This window comes from Perissodus microlepis, chromosome 3 (assembly GCF_051167445.1).
Source record: "Perissodus microlepis isolate ML-2025 ecotype Zambia chromosome 3, ASM5116744v1, whole genome shotgun sequence".
Classification (NCBI taxonomy): domain Eukaryota; kingdom Metazoa; phylum Chordata; class Actinopteri; order Cichliformes; family Cichlidae; genus Perissodus; species Perissodus microlepis.
The window spans coordinates 7,719,726-7,742,067 of record NC_140463.1 but is presented as its reverse complement, the minus strand read 5'-3'; the positions used below and the strand labels follow the sequence as shown (position 1 = coordinate 7,742,067).

Sequence of the window (22,342 nt, the reverse complement as noted above, 5' to 3'; positions counted from 1 at the left end):
CAGTGTTGTCTTCACGACGCTTGATACTAAGCTGTTTAGAAGATGGGTGGATTCACAGAGCAGCTTCAAATAGACTTTGCAACTTGGAGTAACAAGCTCTCGCCCTATGTTCCAGGAAGGAGCAAACTTTTACCAGGTAGGTAAGAAAGATGTGCTGAAACCTATCAGCTACAACTGGCAGATTATTATATTCATATTATATTAATCCCCACTTTATTCCTTTTATAAAAGCATTCGATGGCTTCTAATGTACAGCTGGCTGTTTCATGTCTCAGTTCCTGCTTGCATTTATCTTTTGTTTTTTTCAAAGTTTGGTGTCAGAACAAGAGAATCTGAATCATGTTTTATTTCTCCCTCTGTTTACAAACACATTAACATAATGTGCTATACCAGACAAAGGATTTCTTCTTAAATGCCTTTAAAAAATATTTTTTTATGTTCTTTTTGGCTTGAACTCACATCCTCCTCCCCCTCACCACCGTGTGGTTTCTTTAACAGGATGTTGTCGCCACTTTTGCTACAAAACGGTCAGTGAAACTGCAGCGTGCAGACGCTATGAAGGCAATTCTGCTTCTCCTCTGTAAGTACAGAACAAAAATTAACAAACAAAACTTCTTGTCACACAATACTGCAAAAGTACTGTAGATTAAAATGCACAGAGGTGTGTTTTGAGTTCTTTGTTGATATATAACTCGTTATAACGTATAACGTTGTTTTTGCTACACACAGTTCTGTGACGGACTGAATGGCTGTATTATGAAAGTTTAAAGTTATCAGATGTCTTAAAGTTAAGAGTTGCAAATGAAAGTTAGTGATTTTATGTTTGTGTCATATGACTGAGAGTTTTTAGGAACACTTACACACTGTGTGGTTTAACTTTGACTTTCATTTCAGTGTTAAGCACCTGCCGGACGTCAGCCCAGAGTCGTGGTAAGATTCAAGTCTGTTTGTGTCTGTGTGTGTGTGTCTGCATGTGTGTCTGCATGTGTGTGTCTGTCTGTGTGTCTGCATGTGTGTGTCTGTGTGTGTGTGTGTGTGTGTCTATGTGTGTGTGTGTGTCTGTGTGTGTCTGTCTGTGTGTCTGTCTGTGTGTCTGCATGTGTGTGTCTGTGTGTGTGTGTGTGTGTGTCTATGTGTGTGTGTGTCTGCATGTGTGTGTCTGCATGTGTGTCTGCATCTGTGTGTCTGCATGTGTGTCTTCATGTGTGTGTCTGTCTGTGTGTCTGCATGTGTGTGTCTGTGTGTCTGTGTATGTGTGTGTCTATGTGTGTGTGTGTCTGTCTGTGTGTCTGTCTGTGTGTCTGTCTGTGTGTCTGTCTGTGTGTCTGCATGTGTGTCTGTGTGTGTGTGTGCGTGTGTGTGTGTGTGTGTCTGTGTGTGTGTGTGTGTGTGTGTGTGTCTGTGTGTCTGTCTGTGTGTCTGCATGTGTGTCTGTGTGTGTGTGTGCGTGTGTGTGTGTCTGTGTGTCTGTGTCTATGTGTCTGCGTGCGTGTGTGTGTGTGTCTGTGTGTGTGTGTGTCTGTCTGTGTGTCTGTCTGTGTGTCTGTGTGTGTGTGTGCGTGTGTGTGTGTCTGTGTGTCTGTGTGTGTGTGTGTCTATGTGTCTGCGTGTGTGTGTCTGTGTGTCTGTGTGTGTGTGTGCGTGTGTGTGTGTCTGTGTGTCTGTGTCTGTGTGTCTGTGTGTGTGTGTGTCTATGTGTCTGCGTGTGTGTGTCTGTGTGTCTGTGTGTGTGTGTGTGCGTGTGTGTGTGTCTGTGTGTCTGTGTCTGTGTGTGTGTGTGTGTCTGTCTGTGTGTGTGTGTCTGTGTGTGTGTGTGTGTCTGTCTGTGTGTGTGTGTCTGTGTGTGTGTGTGTTTGTGTGTCTGTCTGTGTGTCTGTGTGTGTGTGTCTGCATGTGTGTGTGTCTGTGTGTATCTGTCTGTGCGTCTGCATGTGTGTGTCTGCATGTGTGTCTGCATGTGTGTGTCTGTGTGTGTTTGCGTGTGTGTGTGTCTGCGTGTGTGTGTCTATGTGTGTGTGTGTGTGTCTGCGTGTGTGTGTCTGTGTGTCTGCATGTGTGTGTCTATGTGTGTGTCTGTGTGTCTGCATGTGTGTGTCTATGTGTGTGTCTGCATGTGTGTGTCTATGTGTGTGTCTGTGTGTGTGTTATAGAATGTCATTTGCATTTCATCAGTTTTTTAGACAAAGTGAACTTTTAGAAGTAGTCATTGATTGAATGCACTGAGATGTTATTGTAAACATTTTCTTCTTTAATCTAAAATCTAAAAATCTTCAAACTGAACCTCACCAACTGTTTCCTGCCTGCAGAATCAGGCTTTTCTTCCTAATGACACCAACACAGGCTCCTAAAGCAAAATGCTAAAGCCCAATGTTTTCATTGTATTTTCTGCTCCTTTATGATTCATATTTACACATTGGAAATAACAGTCAATCAATCAAAAACAACCACCATCATCACCAAACAAAACTAAATAAGTCAGTTGCCTCACTGATGAAGGTCCCTTAGCTCCCCTAGCTGTTACAGTATCTTTTACCAAATCAAGCATTCTTATCGTAGCCTTAGCTCAACGCAGACGCATGTTTGCCCCTTGGTAACCAGAGATCTGTAAGACAACACACAGCTGATAAATGTCCGATCAGAGCACAAGAACAAATAACTGCTTTCTTTATTGTTTATTACTGCTGTGGGGCAACATAACAAATGAGTTCTGTTAATCACATTTCTTCTGTGTGTGTGTGAAGTGAAGCACACCATCATCAGATCTCTCAGACTCATTATGGTAACGACAGCAATTGCAAAGCTCAGTTGTTACACTGTTTCACTAACTTGGTAACTCTCTGGGTTTTTGATTAATTCATTGAGTGCATTTATTCACTTTGGCTAACATCTGGTCTCAAATAATAACCCCTCAGAAACAGCACTGAGCTGAAAAATCAGAATTTGAGCAATTTTATTCAGCAAATGTTCAGAAAGCCCAAAAGAACCACATGCTTATTTTATTTAGGCCATTGCATGGGAAGGAAACAGGAAGTCAGTCGACTTAGGAGGCACGGCTCTCATTGGTGCAGGTTCAACAGAGAAAGACGCGTTTTCTTTAGGCCAAAGTTTGCATGAGTTTACATGACACCAGAGTTTGTAGTGGAGGAAGCTTTCTCAGCACAGGGTCGACTGTTCAACTACTGTTCACACGTAGGATGGTAACAATGTAAAGTGCCTGAAAAACCACACATTTACTGCACTCACCGACTGTTTGTCGATCTGAGTGGATTATGTAGAGATGTTGCTGGTGATGTGTTTTTCTCTCCAGGTATGATGGTACATTTCTCACTGATTTTTACCAGATCCCAGCTTGTTTTGTTCGTTATTTTGGCCTTTGTTCACCCCAGAGTCAAAGCTTTCAGTTTGGTATCAATAAAATCACCTTAACTTGTAAATTTGTTTCTGGGTATAACTTTGGGGAGCACGGCAGGGTCACCTTCCTTTTAAACACTTATGCTGTGCTCTGTCAATTGGGTCTCTGTCTCTCTCAGCCTCTTTGAAGGTTACTCCCAACTGGTCCCAGTTTTTCGAGTACGAGCACATCAGTCTGAGCTGTGAGTGGATCGCCTCCGGTGAATGGACAGTGTGGAGATCCCCAGCGAAAAAAGGGTCAGTTTACTGCTTAAATAACAAAAATCACAAAACTGGCATGTTAAAGGAAGAGCACTCTTTATGTTTCACTCAGCTAATTCATATTTTCAGTTGCTGTTGCTGTTGTGCAGGAAGAAAATCATTTCTAAGTCAACCCAAGATGTTTTCAGTGTCTAAACCTGATAGGTTAATTCACTGAAAATGACTCTAACTGGAGATTGAAAGCAAATAAAAGGAGATGTTAAAGAAAAGCAATCAGCAAAATAAAGAGCAAATTCCAGCGGTCTCATAACAAACTGCTGACAAACTGATATTTGACTGGTGATTCAGAGCACCAAAGTACTTTATGAGTGACAGTGAGAGTCAGCAGGCATCTGGCAAAATGCCTGGTTTGAGAATTTTTTGCATAATTTACAACTTTGGACTGTAAAATGTATCCAGTATAGTACTGAATTAGATAATTAGTTTATTCATTAGTCATCTAAAAATGAAGTTGAGAATCAGGTTGTTCCACATGTGTAAAGGACTAATGCAAATGATGTTTCTCAGGTTGAAAGTGTCTGACTGCACATCAGGCTGGGGTATTCAAACTTCCTCTACCTGTGAAATTAAGAGAGTCACACATTCAGACTCCGGGGTTTACTGGTGCCAGTCCACACACGGTCACAGCAGCAATGCCATCAGCATCACTGTCAATGGTAAGATTCATTAAACTGCATTTCTGCATGCCTGAAGGAGAAGCTACATAACTCCTGCTTCCTGTTTCAGGACAGTGGAGCTACTCAAACCGCAAACTTGCTATGAAATTTAAAATGACTCATTCATGTGTGAATCAGCTCTTCTCTCTCCAATAGACTTTTGCAACATTTGCAACTATACACGTCGGTGTTTTACAGGGAACTAGTTGTGATAAAGGGAAGCACATCAATATAAACCAAAAAGGTTTAGTTCAGTTAAATGGACTCATTTTTATACACAACTTGCTTCATTCATTCGGGGCGATCGTGGCTCAAGAGTTGGGAGTTCGTCTTGTAATCGGAAGGTTGCCGGTTCGAGCCCCAGCTCGGACAGTCTTGGTCATTGTGTCCTTGGGCACGACACTTCACCTACCACCTACTGGTGATGGCCAGAGGGGCCGATGGTGCGATATGGCAGCCTCGCCTCTGTCAGTCTGCCCCAGGGCAGCTGTGGCTACAACTGTTGCTGCCTCCACCAGTGTGTGAATGTGAGAGTGAATGAATAGTGGAATTGTAAAGCGCTTTGAGGGGTCCCGAAAAGTGCTATATAAATGCAATCCATTATTATTCTCCCATTAACACAAGCACTATTGACTAACTTAATATTTGGCATTGAGACTGGTGCAGTCAGGGATTGAACCACCAGCCTTTTGGTTGGTGGTCTGGCTCAGGGCTGCAGCTCCAAACAAGCCACACTTTTGCAGTCTAACATTTAACATTCAAGTCAAAGTCTGTGAGCTGTAGCTCTTTGATGTGTTTCTGATCAGCAGCGACCTGCTCTACCTTCTGTGCCACAGCCAACCAGAGCTAATGTTGCATGTTATGTCAGTAAACTCACTGCATGTGGAAAAAATGATCTATAATGCTGCACATTTCTTGGTGTATGGGGCTGTTCATGATCTGTTTTAGAAATGGATGCCTGATTAACCTCTATGAGGCTGGTAGCTAACCTGTGCAGTGTTAGGTTACCTAAACTGGGACGCTCAAATAAAATCATTTTTAAAAGCAGCTAAATTACTTTTTAACAATACCAAACATGATCCCACTGGGCCTGTTGAATATCAGTTGTGTATAGAGTCCATGTGAAGTCTCTGTGTATGTGGACGCAACACCCCCAGTCCTTCTCTGTAAACCACAGTGACCTAATTTCTTTCCTGCAGAGATTCAGAGATAGCTGATTTTGTTAGCATAATTGTTCTAGGGCAGTCACCTCTTCCCTGTAGGCTGTCTCCTCACCTGAAATCACACAACAACATATTTCATTTTTCTGTACGTTTAGAGAACCCAGTGATCCTGCTGAGTCCTGCTGCCCCTGTGGTGGAGGGAGAGAACATCACTCTGCTCTGTAGAACAAAGAATCCCTCCAACCTCCCTGCTAATTTCTTTAAAGATGATCACCCCATCAAAAGTGAAACTGCAAACCACACGACCATCTACCAAGCATCTAAAGCTGATCAAGGTTCCTACAAATGTCACATAAGTGGTCATGGGGAATCACCATCCAGCTGGCTGCTGATACAAGGTAAGGAACAAAGTCATTTCACTAAATAACAGTTCTCCTGCTGTCTGCTTAAGCTGCTTCCTGTGACGTGACCCAGATAAGTGAACGAAATAGATGAATGGATGCAGACAGCTGTATAAAGACATAGTGAGGGTAAAGATGACTGAAGAAGAAACATTCAGTGCATCCTGGGAATCCCCCAGCAGCCTACACCTAAATGCAGCTTAACTAAGGGAGGATTCAGGGTAAGAGTGGACATGCAGCCAAAGTCCACAAAAGTCATAAAGCCAAAGTAACTTGTGTTTTGCCCACATACACCGATGGTGATCTCACAATCTAAACAGATTAACTGGCATTCATCAGGATTCATTCAGTTCAAGTATGAACAGGATGGTTGTGAGTATGCTGAAGGAACATCCTAAAAATCTCTTCTTTACTCTTGGATTTGGTTACCTGACATCATGTATTTATTAGGATTTGTGTTAATTAGAAAATCTTATTGTAAAACAAATTGTGTTACCAGTCTCAGTGAGATTCGTAGATTTGTAGCACTGCAATACATCATCCAACATGTTGCTTTATAAGGTAACATTGTAATGTGTGCCCATTTGGACTGGGGTTTGTAAAGGTTTAAATATATATTGTATATGATTTTAAAATACATATTATATTAATATTAATTGCAAGGCACTGCATGAATGGAATTCTGATTGGGGCTCAGCAACATAATAAATACATTAATTGAATTTTGTTGCATTTTTTTTTTAGTGTAAAAAAGTTTCGACACGTGTATCATAGAAACAAAGTGAATAAGCAAAACAGAAGACGTCTCAAAACAACAGGAAATGTGAAAACATTGACTACAGCCCAACGTATTTTAACACACTGAGTCTTGTTCTGTCCCCAGATCATTCTGACCTTCCCACTCTCACACCGTCTCCCAACTCAGCTCAGATGTTTGAGTATAAGGACTTGAATCTGAGCTGCGGCATTCAAGGATGGACAGTCAACAGATTCAGCACCTTTGATAAACAAGTGTCCGGATGTGAAGTCTGGGGAAAAGCTACTTCCTATGGTTGCATCCTCCACAAAATCAAGGGGCTCGACAGTGCTGTTTACTGGTGCGAGTCTCCTACACACCAGCGGAGCAACTCAGTCAACATCACAGTTTATGGTAGGAGCGGTTTAAAAATCTAATTTGAAACAGAAGCCCTCAAAATGTATACGAATGAGAGAAAACTAAACACGTAATAGTCATGCTTGTAAAACACGTGTCAAAGTTGTTATAACAAAAATGGTTAAATGAACACTTTTTGTTTTACACACAAACAGTGGAGCAGTACAGCTTCACAGCTGAGCTCAGTGGATAGATGCTTTACTATGAACAAACATAGTCGAGCTAAACAAAAAAAACATGCATTTGTATTTCACTAATGTTAGTATTGTTTTCTTTTAGTTAACAGAATCCATGATTAATCACAAAGCTTTAGTGCTGCACACTTCTAAAGCGGATAAAGTAATGGTGGAGACAAAGTGCATCATGTTTAATTTCTAAGGTCTAACATACCAGGAAATAAGAAAAAGTAATTAACACATAACTTAATGCACCATATCAGGACAAAAACTAATTGGAAAAGCAGGCTGTGAAAACCTAAATACACCTCACAATGCTGCTGCTTGTAGGATCACAGTTACTAGCAGCAAAATAATAGTTTCCAACTTCATGAGAATAGGTTGGCCAACTCTTCTTTACAGCACTGTTTCAGTTTATTAATGTGCACAGCTCTCTTAAGCTCTCTTAAGATCCCACAGGATTGCAGTCGGGTTCACTCATGGACTTTGCATAAGTCATTGTTACATTTGATCACAGAAGATGTCGTTCTTAAAATCCTGTAACTAAGTTTAAGGATGTAAAGGACCTGGATGAGCTGTAATTCCATCCATCCATCCATCTTCATCCGCTTTATCCGAGGCCGGGTCGCGGGGGCAGCAGCCTAAGCAGAGAAGCCCAGACCTCCCTCTCCCCAGCCACCTCCTCCAGCTTATCCGGGGGAACACCAAGGCGTTCCCAGGCCAGCCGAGAGATATAATCTCTCCAGCGTGTCCCGGGTCTGACCCGGGGCCTCTTCCCGGTGGGACATGCCTGGAACACCTCACCCAGGAGGCACACAGGAGGCATCCTTGTCACATCCCCGAACCACCTCAGCTGGCTCCTTTCGATGTGGAGGAGCAGCGGCTCTACTCTGAGCCCCTCCCAAATGGCCTAACTTCTCACCCTATCTCTAAGGGAGAGGCCAGCCACCCTTCGGAGGAAGCTAATTTCTACCACTTGTATATGGTGTTCTCGTTCTTTCGGTCACTACCCACAGCTCGTGGCCATAGGTGAGGCTTCGCTTTTACACTCAGCTCCCTCTTCACCACGATGGACCGGTGCAGTGTCCGCATCACTGCAGCCGCAGCACCAATCCCTCTGTCGATCTCCGGCTCCCTTCTCCCGTCACTCGCGAACAAGACCCCGAGATACTTGAACTCCTCCACTTGGGGCAGGAACTCATCCCCGACCCGGAGTGGGCACTCCACCCTTTTCCGGCTGAGAACCATGGCCTCAGATTTGGAGGTGCTGATCCTCATTCCCGCTGCTTCACACTCGGCTGCGAACCGTTCCAGTGCGAGCTGGAGGCCTTGACCCGATGAAGCCAACAGAACCACATCATCCGCGAAAAGCAGAGATGAGATTCTGAGGCCACCGAAGTGAAAGCCCTCCGCCACATGGCTGCGCCTAGAAATCCTGCCCATAAAAATTATGAACAGAATCGGTGACAAAGGGCAGCCCTGGCAGAGCCCATCACCCACCGGGAACGAGTCCGACTTATTGCTGGCAATGCGAACCAAGCTCTTTCAACGGTTGTATAGGGATCGAATGGCCCGTAGCAATGGGCCAGACACCCCATACTCCTGCAACACCTCCCAAAGGACACCCTGAGGGACACGGTCGAATGCCTTCTCCAAGTCCACAAAACACAAGTAGACTGGTTGGGCAAACTCCCATGCACCCTCAAGTATCCTTGAGAGGATAAAGAGCTGGTCCAGTGTTCCGCGACCAGGACGAAAACCGCATTGTTCCTCCTGTATCCGAGGTTCGACTAGCGGACGAACTCTCCTTTCCAGCACCCTGGCATAGACTTTCCCAGGGAGGCTGAGGAGTGTGATCCCCCTGTAGTTGGAACACACCCTCCGGTCCCCCTTCTTAAAGATGGGGACCACCACCCCGGTCTGCCAGTCCAGGGGTACTGCCCCTTATCTCCACGCAACATTGTAGAGGCGTGTCAACCAGGACGGCCCTACAACGTCCAGAGCCTTCAGGAACTCGGAGCGGACCTCATCAACACCAGGGGCTCTGCCACCAAGGAGTTGTTTAACTGCCTCAGTGACTTCGCCCCCGGAAATTGGCTGTAATTCCCTGCTTCTACACACTGATTACCTAAACTGCAGGAATTTCTTGAAGACCTGGATGAGCTGTAATTCCCTGCTTCTAAATTCAGATGAAACTAAGATTATTGTCATTGCACTAAAAATGTTAGAAACATTGTTTCTAACCAGAAGATTATTCTGAGTGGGATTACCTTGACCTCCAGTAACACATATGTCCTTCCATGTACATATTAAACAAATGTATAGGGAAAGTGCTGCATATTTGCAAAAAACGTTCATGCAAAAAACTAGTTCAGTCATTTATTACTAAGAATCTGCACTGTTGTAATTTATTATTATCAGGATGTTGAGATGATCCACAATGACAGTGACTACTGTTGTAAATTGCTGCAATAAAAATGAAACTGAGTTGAACTGCATCTTGTAGAAGTACTCACACTTGCTGATGATCAAATAATCAAGTGCATTTAGTAGCACCTGCCCAGAATACTTCCTCACCCACTGTTTCTCTATTCTGGCTTAATTTTTTATATGTCATGTCATGTAGTTCCTGTGAGGTTTTATTTACTTAATTTTAAGAACTTTAAGGAATCAGAATATTTTATGTCCTGATACTTGAAACCTTAGCAACTAAGGAAGGTTTACTTTCTTTATTTACACTGATTTTATCTGCCTCTCATCAGACAGTGCTAGATAAATAAAGCTGAATAGCATGTTCTGCTACATGGCATGTACTCGTGTATTCAAACAATTTTTTTTTATCTCTCAGAACGAGAATATACTCCAGTAATCCTGCAGAGTCCCGTCCTCCCCGTGATGAAGGGAGATAATGTTACTCTGCTCTGTGAATCAAAGAACAGTCAATCCGACATCCCAGCAACTTTCTATAAAAACGAATCTATTATTGGGACTGCGCCTAGAAGTCACATGATCATCTATAACGTCACAAAGTCTCATGAAGGCATCTACAAGTGTAACATGAGTGTGGGAGTGTCTCCATTCAGCTGGCTGTTCATCATAGGTAAGGACTGAAAATCCAAGGAATGACATGACTGGTGACTTTGGTCTTTTTTCTTTGATGTGTATTAGACACTGTTCATCTGTGGTTTAGAGAGAAGATAAAAATAGCTTTTTTCCAGCAAGATCTTTGTTTGTTTCTAGATCCTGATGCCCCCACCTCAGATCCTCACAAAAACCTGTCTTCTCTGGGAATACTGCGCTACATCTTGGTGTGCTTTCCATATGTAATTTCCACATTCCTCATGGCTTCTATATATCGCATGTCTGCAGGTAACACTCATCATTATGTTCAAATATCACCCATCCATCACGTAGTGTTGGATCTACTGCTATAATCTTTACCAGAATAGAAAAACACTGGTTACTGAACATGAATATTTTGTCATAAACCAGAGTTATTATGTAAAAATCAGAGAATAACCAAAGTTATTGCCGTTTTGATGGAGGAAATCAAAATGCCTGAGCCACATTTAATTACAGTTCACACAAAAGTTGATAAGAAAAGCAGGAAATTGGCAGACGAACTGGCCAACATCTACAGAGACATGTTTTCAGGGCTCTTAATCTACCAGTTCTGAGAAAACTGGGATGATGTGTAGAACAGCATCAAAAACAGAAATTCATTATTAGTGTATAACTGCACCTATATTTGTTCTGTTTTTCATATCAAAAAAATTTGTATTTGAACAAGGATAGCAAAAGACTAAGACATCTCATTGTGGTTCAATTTTCACTACTAATCGGGTTATTTAGGGACATGATCGATGTATTAGATGATCTCATAGAGGCTTTGTGTTTCAGAAGCAACCCTTGGTAACCTCCAGTCTCTGTGTGTATGTTTATTCTCAAACCAGTTGCTGAGTGGTTGTGAGGTGAGATCAGTCACATAAAGGGTGCTGCATCAAAAACCTTCTTGTGATTGCTTTGGACACTTGTAGATTGCAGTGGTTGCCCAGATGCATGGAAAATGCAGACTTTGCCTTAAAAGTAAAAGTTACACATCATCTGGTTTCTGTGACACTTTTACTACAGCTTGGCAAGTATTTGGCATTTATTTGCAGACAAGTTAGTGTCTTCCTTTCAAATTGACTATGTGCACGTTAGCATATGCTACTTCCGGTGCGGAAACTCCTGTGGGGAGCTTTGTTTCCGGTGTCCTATTCGCGCCTGGTTTATGGTCCAAAACAAGTTAAGCAAATGAATGAATCAAGCGGTGATTTACATTTCTATAGATGTCTTGGGCATTTACCCAATATATCTGTAAATGATGTTCATCGACTTGTCGATATTTTTCCCCCGCGCCTCAGAGCAAAAGAGAAAAGGGATTCAAATGTTATATTTCTCAGCGGTCCCTCGTTTATCGCGGGTGTTATGTTCTAAAAATAACCAGCGATAGGTGAAATCAAGTAGCCAATTTTATTTTTTGACGGTGCAAAACGTTTCGTGGACATACAGCACTGCACTTCAGAGTCACACTGCTAGCGATCGATGCAGCGATTCTGTACTGTACAGGAGAGACGTCACGGAGGAGATCGTCTGCAGCGATCAGGACGCAGGACACAATGTGACGTAAAAAAAAGCATGCAAACTTGCACTAAAAAATCCGCGAAACAGCAGGTGAAAGGTGAACCGCGTTATAGCGAGGGACCACTGTAATTTTGAAGGTAAGTCACAACATACCCTTCGTAAATACTAATGTATAGAAACCGTTACCAGCAATCATTCATTTTTTGTGTGGCTTTTTTTACGGTTTGTTAACATGCTGTGTAGGTGTGTACTTGACTAGCTGATATCGACATAACAGGGGAAACATCTGGTTTGACTATTCTTCACCTGTAGTTTGAATGCTGAACATTTGCCTGTTTAAATCATAAGACCAGTCACTATACAGAGATGTGCTTCTGAATGTGGACGATGTGTCTTCTGCTGCAGTAATGCAGTTCTGCTTGTGTTGAGTGATGTAAACAACTGATCGATCTAAACTCTTTAAACGTCAAAATTGATCATTAGATTTTTTTATGACACAACAGCGGTGAGTGTTCCCACCTTCTGCTCTTTGTAACTTAACGCAATCTTTCCGTTTTCGAGTTTTGGACATGATTTTGGAGGATATCTTCGCAGTAGCGATTGACCGCAAAGTAAAGCTACCGGAAATGCACAACCCCACATCCGGTCTCAAACCAGGAAGTTAGCATTGTCTCGTGCACATAGTCAATTATAGGCAACTTTTGCAATGTGCTAGTGACCAAATTAAATACAAGGAGGTCCTCAATGTATAGCTTTTTACGACCAGTTTCATGTTATGGACTGCCAGCAACTTCTAGCAACCACTCATTGGGTCACAGAATACACATTATTTCAGACGGGGTCAGTGACTGGATTAATGGGACCTATGGGCTAATGACTCAAAATCAATATACATAAGGGGATGAATGAAAGCTTAAATTTAAAAGCCATGATCTTCAGGCCCTCAGGCAGCACTGCAGTAACGTCTTGATATTCACATGTCCCGGCTTAGGTTTGGAAGTTGTTTTAGCCACATGTTAGTTTTAGTCACTACAATCTACAATTCAATTAAAGTCTAATACAGTTTGGCGGTCCAGTTTTTCTGTCTTAACCCTTTCCATCCCACTTTCTGTTGGCCCCAAATTATTTAAGATGGAGACAAATAGAAGCTCAACTCTATCGTCAGACAAGAATAAGTTAACATCTACAGTCGATGTCAAATTAAGTTCAAATTAAGAATGTATTATTTAAAAGAAAAATGACTTCTTTATATTTACAGTTTGTTTCATCACTGTTATCATTTCTTACTTTGCGCCTAACAGGAAGGAGCTCACATGTTTCCATGACGAAGCCTCCACCCACCGAGGAAGATGAGGACCAGTCATATGATGATGTCATGGCTGACGTCACCACTGAGCATAATTTCTAACTTAAACTCTTTGTCATGTTTTGAAGTCTTGGTTTTACATGAATTTTGTTGCATGTTGTTTTTAATTTTTGTATCAATAAAGTTTTAATGTTTTAGGTTTTTTTTGTAAATTCATTGCTGTGTGTTTTCTTTAGTTTAAATCTTCGACCTCTTAACATGAAAAATGAAGCAGTGTTTTCCTGGCAACAAACGTTATCAGGGTTAGAGGTGAGATTTTATTTATAGGATCTATTTTTAGGGCAAAGGGAGAATTTAACTGTTAGTTTAAAACTTTACTGGGTTGAAGAAGTATATTCAAAATGAATAGAATTGTGATGTTATGCTGCCACCTGCTGATGGCTTTTTGTCACTGCATCTCTGAGAGGAGACTGTGGAGCTACAGCAGGAAACTGACTCTGAGATATTAAAGATGGAGCTTTATTAAAACACCACCAGACTTTATTTCTGACTTCAATCCTACTGAGTGCTTAAAACTGATGATGCATATACATGTATATTTTAGTTAGTTGTTATTTAGTTGTGTGAAGGGAACCTGCAAAGTGCAGTGTATATGACAATAAACTTCTTGAATCTTGAATATTTTTTAATGTAATGCTTACACCCCACAAAACAGGCTGTCTGTATTTTCAGTCTGATGACTGACAGCCTGCACAGAAGGAACCCTGATCCTCTCACCAGAGAGAGGCCAAACTGAGTGCAATCATGGTTGGCTGAAAAAAATCACAGAATGCATGAAAGCTATTGAAAAAGGTACTAAATCAGCTCAATTTAACTGAGCAAGTGAAAGAAAGTTTAAAGTAACATAAAAAGAAAATCAAATATTTTCCACAACATTTCTTTTGCTGGCCACCTTTTCAGTCCCCAGAGAAACTGCGATATCAGCCAGTCTCCGGTGCAGCCGCTCCACTGCTGGCTGCTCATTTGACCACCAGAGGTGCTCGTGTCCTTCTCCATGTCCAGGCTGATGCTCTAAAGTGTCTTCAGGCCTTGCTCAGCCTCGTGGTCGACCCCCTGAAGTGGTTAGCCCCTGCACAGGGCCTTCCTTTCTCCTGTCTTTGTCTCCTGTGCTGTGCAAACCTCTCACACCTTAGTTTATTCTGGCTTTTATATCTTGCTTATCTTTGGACTTCAGCACTAAATGGTCCCTTGAGTTTTCATCTGCCTCCTTTTTCTACATTTGGGTTAACAACTTTCTAGATTTAGTATTTCTAGTAATTCATAGCATCTGTAGTTATGCAGTGAAATGGGTAACGCAGCAAAAGAGTTTGTAAATGTAAATGAGCAAAAACACGCAGCCATTAGCTGTGTTTTCACTTCTATTATGAAAATAAAAAATGGTTCCAAAAGGTAAAAAACTAAAATCTTGAAAATAAGTTCTTCTTGCTATGAGAAAATATTGAAATTAAAACAGGTTTTGACACTCACTTGAATTCAGATTTCACACATTTAACACTTCTTACTTTGTTGTAAGACTTGGGCCACAGACTGGTTGAGTTTATTCATGCCAGACAGATCAGTAATTGTGCTAATAGCTGGCAGCTAGCATGGAGTTGATGAGGAGGAGAAACATGTTGTGGGCAGCACACATGGGAGAATTTCAACCCCAGGTTTGACCGCGAGAACAGTACAAGCATTCAGCCATCCAAAAAACATCTATCCAGCAAGAGACGCAGCTGCAAGATGTAACCTAGATTTGCTTCTGAGTAAAATATCATGAGCAGAAATGATGCTTACTGTAGCTCTAACTACAGCAGGAGGAATCTGCCAGTTCTGCAGTAGTTAGAGCTACAGTAACAAAATATGCACAAATGCTGTCTATTTAAGATCATGTTTGTGTTGAGTTCAGCCTCATGTTGATCTCTGATATCATATTCATTTTCCTGAATGCTTGGGATCAATTAAAGCTCTTTGTTTCACTGATATCATTTGACTCAAAAGGCCTCACCTCCTGCAGGAGGTGCTGTAGTAGAAGAAGAAAACCAACCTACAGCTGGATGGTGAAGCTGGTGTTGATTGTTTTGATGAGCAAGTCGACATTAGAGAAAGATCTGAGATAACGTCAAAGGGCACTAAAAAGTGCCTTCAAAACAAAATTCCCCCTCAGTGTACGGAAATAATGTGCAGTACAGATAAATAAATGACGCATGTTGTGGTTGTTTAAGAGCAAAGTCAGACTTTGAGGGAAAAAACTCAAATCAAACTGAATTATAAAGGTGGAAAGCCTGTGAAGTCTTGTCAGAAAGTGACAGTGTGATATGACCATCTGAGAAAAAAGTCCTGACATTTGAAGAATACAATATACCGGCAGCCTGTGCATCATAAATGATGAGAAAGCATATCTGTTCCTGCGTTTGCGCAGCCCAGTTTAGCATAAAGTACAAAGAGGAAATAAGTATGAGGGTAGTAGTGTGGTCTCTGTGTGTTTCCTGATTTACAACAATATCATTAAACTCAGAGGACTCAGCGAATCAAGCAGCTTTTCCTGCTCGCTGAAAACGGCAGAAACACAGGTGAGTCTTGTTTACGCTCAAAACTTTTGTGCTTAAGTTCTAATTTCATGCTTAAGTTGAACGATGATTTGTAGCAGCTTCTTCTTCTATAAACATACAGCTGCCTCAGCACCACAGTTGGCTCCTGCCAGTGTTCAGGCTGCAGATCTATTGATGTCATTACAAATTGGTTATTGTTGTCGTTATGGACAAAGACTTAGGGTGTACTGGTGCCAAATGCACTGATAACCAACCTCACACTCTTTTATGGCTTCGTTATGAACAATCTGCTAATAGCATTTTCTTGTGTGCATTGATCACTGTTCACTACCATTCAAATGTTTGGAAACCTTCTCATTTAATGTTTTTTCATCTTTTGTCCTGGAAATTGTTTTTAATGGAGTTATGTAGTAAACAAAAAAGTGTGAATCAACTCAAAACACGTTTTATATTTTAGATTCTTGAAAGCAGCCACCCTTTGCTTTGTTGACAGTGCGGGTTTCAATTATCGCTTTTAGCTTGAATATCAAAACACCAGAATCTCAGGTTAAAGCTTTCATTTGAACAACCATCAAACAGCTAAAACAGCAAATGACAGCAGGTAAACCGATTCCAAATAAAGACGTAAACACAAAGCTCACCGACGGCACGCATACAGACATGCCGCTGGGGCTGAAAGCCAACATCTTACAGGTTCTGATTCTGCACATTTTGTCACTCTCCAATCAAAATTCACTGAAACAGCTGAAGAAGAAGATCAAAACTACACGCCAAATTTTATAAACATTTACATAACATTTACATTCACAGCATAAACAGTTCCCTCTTACTTTCCCTCTTACCATAAAAATCACACTTCCTGCACAGCTACTACTTCACGACCAGTATCTATATCTATATCTAAGAAATGTAAACTTTTTAAAATGATACCAAATTGCAAAAACCCTTAGCTGTGTTTCTAATCAAACCTCTGTAACTTTTCTCTGCTTCAGTTCAGCAGCATCACTTACTGTTCATATGTTGATTAATGGTTCCCTCAGTTTTTGTTCTACTCCAGAATATTTTTAAGGTATTTGCTATAAAAAGCCAGGCCAGGAAAATTTCCTTCATGTTTTTCTGTGTTTTAGCCTCACTTACACTGACAAAGGCCTCTGCTGTGATGTTTACAGCTGTGATGAAGTCTCATGAGTGTTAGTACTGATAAATGATCAGAATTATAATATTTCTTACTATTTGAGGCAAAATTTCCCTAATTTAAATTGAAACAAATCGGAATCAAATCGATTACAGAAATCAGTGCCGATACCCAGCCCTCCTGCAAACCCTTGACCTTCTCTCAGTGAGATTCATGTTGTAGACACCTGCCGTGGTCTTCACTTCACATTCCTTGTCAGGCTTGTCAAACTTGTCAGTTCGCATGTTCTCCCCATGTTTGCCTGGGTTCTCTCCAGGTATTCCGGCTTCCTCCCACAGTCCAAAGACATGCAGTTAGTGGGGATAGGTTAATTGATTAATCCAAATTGCCGATAGGTGTGAATGCGGGAGTGAATGTGAGTGCAAATGGTTGTCTGTCTCTGTGTGTTGGCCCTGTGACAGACTGGCGACCTGTCCAGGGTGTACCCCGCCTCTCGCCCTATGACAGCTGGGATAGGCTCCAGCACCCCCCGCGACCCTGAAAAGGACAAGCGGAAGTGAATGAATGGATGTTCAGACTTATACCACAGGTTGTTGTTAATTTCAGATGTGTTCATTCATAGTTTTGATGCCTTCGGTGAAAATCTTCAATGTAAATAGTCATGAAAATAAATAAAAACCATTAATTAAGAAAGGATCTGTCTACCAGAGGACCCAAGCTTGAAGGATAGACCACCCGCAGGGGCAAGAGGGGATTTATTATTATTATATACTCAGCCTTGGAAAGAGCAAAGATGACTGACAACCTTGGCCAACCACTTGAAGAAATATACTAGAGATATTAAAGGCAGGAGAAAAAACCCGCACTACTCCACGGAGCCATCTGAGGTGTACTCTGAGTGGCAGGGGAACAAAATGAGAACAGTGCCACTAAAGCTGGAGACAGAGCAATAGTGGAAGAGCATAAGGGAGAAGGACGCAACCATGACGGCAATGCTCAGAAAGGGTCATCAGTATGAGCTGAAAGTTGGACATCAACAGGCCCATGATTCACGTCCACTGGCTGAAGAAACTGACTCCACTCCATTAGTGACTAGCAGCACACACACACACACACACACACAATCAACCCAGCTGATAGTCAATGAGTCCCTTCCAGAAGGGAGCAGTCCCATTTAACTACTGAAGAACAACCTGCCTCTGTACCACATGGATTCTCCTGATGTCTAAGTTAACCAGGCACATGGCTCAGTGCATGAGTGGTGCACCAAAAGACATTGGCAGGAATACCAGAGGAGCGAAACACGAGAAAATATTTGACAGTGTCATCTGCTTATGTATGCATTTATATATCACCAACATACTGTGCAACAATCTGATGTTACAAGCAAGTTACGTTAAGGATTTTACCTGGTTAAATGTTAGTTTAGCTGACAGCTTTCATCTGTGCACTGAGATGTATGGGCATCCAACTTTGGATCAGCTGATCAGCTTTTCAAGTTGCTATTCGAAAAGCCCAATAATGGGGAAATACAATAATAAAGCCTCAAAGTAACAAAAGCATGAACCTTGATCGGATTAAAGAAGGCACAGTTAAGTAGATACCTGGTTAATGTGCAAGTTAAAGTTATTCTGATCATATTCTGAACGATTTGCCATTGTGACTGGGGACCAAGTTAAACAATGACTATGTAGTAAGACAGCATGGTTTTGAGATGTTTAGACGAAATATAGTTCCTATACAATATCACTAAACAAGATGGAACGTGTCATTAACACAGTAAGTGATGTGATTTAGAAAGGAAATAAGCATAATGATATTAGAAATGGATTAAAACACAATGCTAATAATAATGTGTTAGAATAATAGGTCGGTTAAGACTGAGCAGTGGATTTCTATGACTGCTCCTTCTTGATCTCAATAAATTGGATTTATTTTTCAGCTCCAGAAACATGGCTGACACAATAAATGCGACTTCATCTTCCAACCAGACCTGTGATGCTGTTAACACTTCAGCCTATCCTTTCTTTATGCTGGTCTACAGCCTAGTGTTCCTGGTAAGTTTCAAATCATCAGATTGTGCACTGTTAAAAATGTGTTAAAGGTTCTCAGTGTATGTGCTGAAGTCCTGTCCTCTCCATACTTTCTGTGTTTCTTTAGGTGGGGTTAATCCTCAATGGCTTCATCATGAAGTTTCACTTTTGTGGAGAACAGCAGCGGGCATCGAGCAGCTTGAAGATCTACCTGAAAAACCTGACAGCTGCTGACTTCCTGCTCTGCCTCTTTCTGCCACTCCGCATCACCCACTATGCCAGCAGCTCTGTCATCATTCGGCAGCTCTACTGTAGTTTTGGAGCTTGTGCCATTTTTCTCAACATGTACGCCAGCATCATATTCATGGGCTACATCGCTGCCAACAGGTAAAACTTCATGATGAAGCTTAGAGGAACCTTTTACTGATTTTAAACTGCATTTCATGGTAATGCTGTTTACGCCTGACAGCCTGACTGAAGCGCTGACAAGAATTTTGACTTTATTAATGATTTCTGCTGATTTGAAACTAATAATTAATGAATAGTGACTGATTCATCTACTCAACCCCCTTGTCGTCTCTCTTCAGGTATCTAAAGATTGTCCGACCTTTAGGAACTCACATCCTGCAGACAGTAAAAACAGCCTACATCATTTCCATCATCACCTGGGTTTTTCTCCTGGTTCCGACTGTGACATACACCATCCTGTTTTTCATCACCCAGACACCTGTGACCTCTAACCCCAGCTGCTGTGATCCCTTCTTTAGTGAATCAATCAAGTTGTTCTTCACAATCATCCACACTTTGTCTCCCATCATCTTCCTCGTGGTCTTCATATCCCTGGTTTTCTTCTACTACAGCACCTCCCGCAGGGTGTTGCGGGCACAGCAGAGGCAGCTGGCCTCCTCTGGCTCTGAGAAGCTTATCAAGCCTCGCAGGAACATGTTGGTGCTGGTCAGCATCTTCTGTGTTTGCTTTGTCCCCTATCACCTGGCTCGTCTTCCCTATAGTCTTCTGTGGAGCAATGACTCTGTAGGCTCAGTCTTGAACTATGTAATGGAGGTGACCACCATGGTGGCGGTTTTCAATGTCTGCCTGGACCCTGTTGTTTACTTTTTCCTCTGTAAGTCTTTCCGGGCAAAGGTGAGAAAGGTGTCCAGGACAACCAACAACCAACAAGCAACTGAGGAGAGTGAGAGTACCAAAGAGCCACTGGACAGTGTTCCAGCAATGAAGTAACCCAGTGAGTTGTAAGGAAAAGCTCAACATTTTATAAAATACAGAGATTTGCATTTGGTTTGAGAGTCAGATTACACCAGTGAAACCAGTGTCATGGATCCCTAATCCTTGTCAGCTATATGACTCTCTGCTGAGCTCATGAATCAATACAGTGCTTAACACAAACATAAAGACAGAATCAGCGTTTATGTTGCTTTCAGCTATTAGCACAGTGGCTGATTTAGCATGAATAAATTGAACCAGTCTGGGTTCACATGGATATAACACTTGGCATCTGATGAACATTTACAGAGGACAGAGATGACTCCCTTTGGGGAGAGTGTGATGGTATGATGACAGTTATGAAGTAAGGGTTAAAGCCATGCACACACTGGAAGTGATTCCCCTCATCGCACATGGCTCTGAAAATGGTTGTTGGTCACTTGTGGACATTGCAGGCTATGGTTGCCTGGGTAACACTTTAATGTATTTATTACCAGGTTGTATATCAATCAGTGGTTCCCCATGTTCTCATTGGTAGTTGCTTCAATCTCTTACCTGGGCCCAGAAAAATGTCGTTCGTTTCATTTTGCCAGAGTGTATTTTTGTTGTAGTCATTTAAAGTTGCAGAATGTCATTCACTTTCTATGTCTCAGGTTGCCAAATTCCTGTGAATTTGATGTATGTATGAAGCTTAAATCTGTAAGAAAACCTGCATCAGAATGAGGCTTAATGAAAAAATGAGTACTGTGTCGAATAAAGCAGCATCTTAACACCAGTGAACTCATTTTGGTTTCTTTTCTGAATCTTATCAACAGTTTTTCAGGTCTTCGCTGTGTTCCCCCTGTCTGTCCATGATGTCATAGTGTCTGCTCGTGGGTCTGTCTGTTAAGTTCAGTGTCCAGTCTGGATCTCTGTGTCTGTCGTGTATTTCCTGTTTTACTTAGAAGGTCCATTTCTGATGTGTATAACTGTGTCCCAAAACGTCGGCTGTATCCTTCGGAGGCTGCATTTGTCACAGCCAGGCGACGAAGGCTGTCCCAATTCGGCAATTCCTTCAAATGCAGACGACAAATGAGTCCCCCATTTCCCCAAATTTGAAGGATGGGTCGGGTGTGTCCTTTGTGGCCCACCATATCCCATAATTCATAGCGCGGCCCAGCCAATTTCAGTTTCCAACAATGGCGGCCGCTACTAAGTTTTAAAATTACTCTTATTAATCTTTCTGGGTCACAAAATAAACTTTTTACATTTCTCAGGTGAGAAAGTAGCTGTGTAAACTTCAAATATCTGCTTTGTTTATCAAGACATTGCATATTTGCAAAAGTGCGCCCATGTTTTCGGAGATGTCTGTTACCCACCCGCTCAACCAGGGGGTTCAATGGTCACTCGAACCGGCGAAAGCAGCGGACTGCCGGCTTTTCAGACCCCCGCTCTTTCGCTACTCAGGTTAAACATGATATATAAGTCACTCGGATAACTTGAAAATGTAATTGTTTGGATTTTTTCGGTGTTTTATTTGTTCCGGAGTAAATCGGTTTGGTTGAGATCAAAGTTATTAGATTATTAGATTAAATAAAACTTTATTAATCCATCGGGTGGGTTCCTCCTTGGTTTTCACACAGCTGAATAAACGTCAAACAGTAAACTGATTAAACAGAAGTGTGAGACAGTCGAGAATTTACGCCAGTGTCCTGTTATATTTTAGATAGCAAGGAGCAGACGGCCGAGTTTATTAAACTCCACCAACACAGCGGTGATGCAAATCTGAAGGCTAGACCATCCCATTTCTTCGAAGGACCCGACCCACGTAGACCACGAAGGCCGGGTCCTCCGGAGGATGCAGCCGATGTTTTGAGACACAGCTAATGTGTCTAGTTTTGCTTCCCTAGTCTCGTTAGCCCTGATTTCTCCCAGCTGTGTTTCCCTCCTGTCTCCCATTCCCTGATTACTCCACTGTGTATTTTAGCCCTGTGTTTTCTCCTGCTTGTTGATGGTCTTTCTGTGCTTCATGTCTGCTCGCCATCTCCTTGTGTTCAGGTTTAATTCTTAGTTTTTCCTAGTTTAGGTTATTTTTCAGTTCTGCTCTTGCCACCCTCGCCTTTTTTCGTATGTCAATCTCCACAATAAAGCTCACTCACATCAGCAGTGCCTGCATCTTGGTTCCTTACTCATAACCCCACACATCCGCCGTCGCAGCCGTGACAACTTA

At 42.0% G+C, this 22,342-nt stretch overlaps 2 protein-coding genes across 2 annotated transcripts; both read left to right on the top strand.

Moving 5' to 3' along the window:
- Positions 1-543: 543 nt before the first annotated feature.
- Positions 544-13,701, top strand: LOC146389709 (Fc receptor-like protein 4). The gene is made up of 9 exons (XM_084923044.1): positions 544-580; positions 895-930; positions 3,531-3,648; positions 4,180-4,328; positions 5,647-5,889; positions 6,776-7,042; positions 10,070-10,321; positions 10,462-10,590; positions 13,149-13,701. The coding sequence occupies exons 1-9, from the start codon at positions 556-558 to the stop codon at positions 13,253-13,255; spliced, it is 1,326 nt and encodes a 441-aa protein (XP_084779170.1). The 5' UTR covers positions 544-555; the 3' UTR covers positions 13,256-13,701.
- Positions 13,702-18,831: 5,130 nt separating this feature from the next.
- Positions 18,832-20,496, top strand: LOC146389708 (P2Y purinoceptor 14-like). The gene is made up of 3 exons (XM_084917812.1): positions 18,832-18,936; positions 19,040-19,299; positions 19,500-20,496. The coding sequence occupies exons 1-3, from the start codon at positions 18,832-18,834 to the stop codon at positions 20,149-20,151; spliced, it is 1,017 nt and encodes a 338-aa protein (XP_084773938.1). The 3' UTR covers positions 20,152-20,496.
- The last annotated feature ends 1,846 nt before the right edge of the window (positions 20,497-22,342 follow it).

Excerpts from the sequence above, each read along its gene's own strand:
- LOC146389709 (XM_084923044.1), top strand. The coding sequence starts at position 556 with ATGAAGGCAATTCTGCTTCTCCTCT. Across the intron at positions 581-894 it reads GGCAATTCTGCTTCTCCTCT|TGTTAAGCACCTGCCGGACG; the intron begins GTAAGTACAGAA and ends CTTTCATTTCAG. Across the intron at positions 10,591-13,148 it reads TATATATCGCATGTCTGCAG|GAAGGAGCTCACATGTTTCC; the intron begins GTAACACTCATC and ends TGCGCCTAACAG.
- LOC146389708 (XM_084917812.1), top strand. The coding sequence starts at position 18,832 with ATGGCTGACACAATAAATGCGACTTCATCTTCCAACCAGACCTGTGAT. Across the intron at positions 18,937-19,039 it reads TCTACAGCCTAGTGTTCCTG|GTGGGGTTAATCCTCAATGG; the intron begins GTAAGTTTCAAA and ends GTGTTTCTTTAG. Across the intron at positions 19,300-19,499 it reads GGCTACATCGCTGCCAACAG|GTATCTAAAGATTGTCCGAC; the intron begins GTAAAACTTCAT and ends GTCTCTCTTCAG.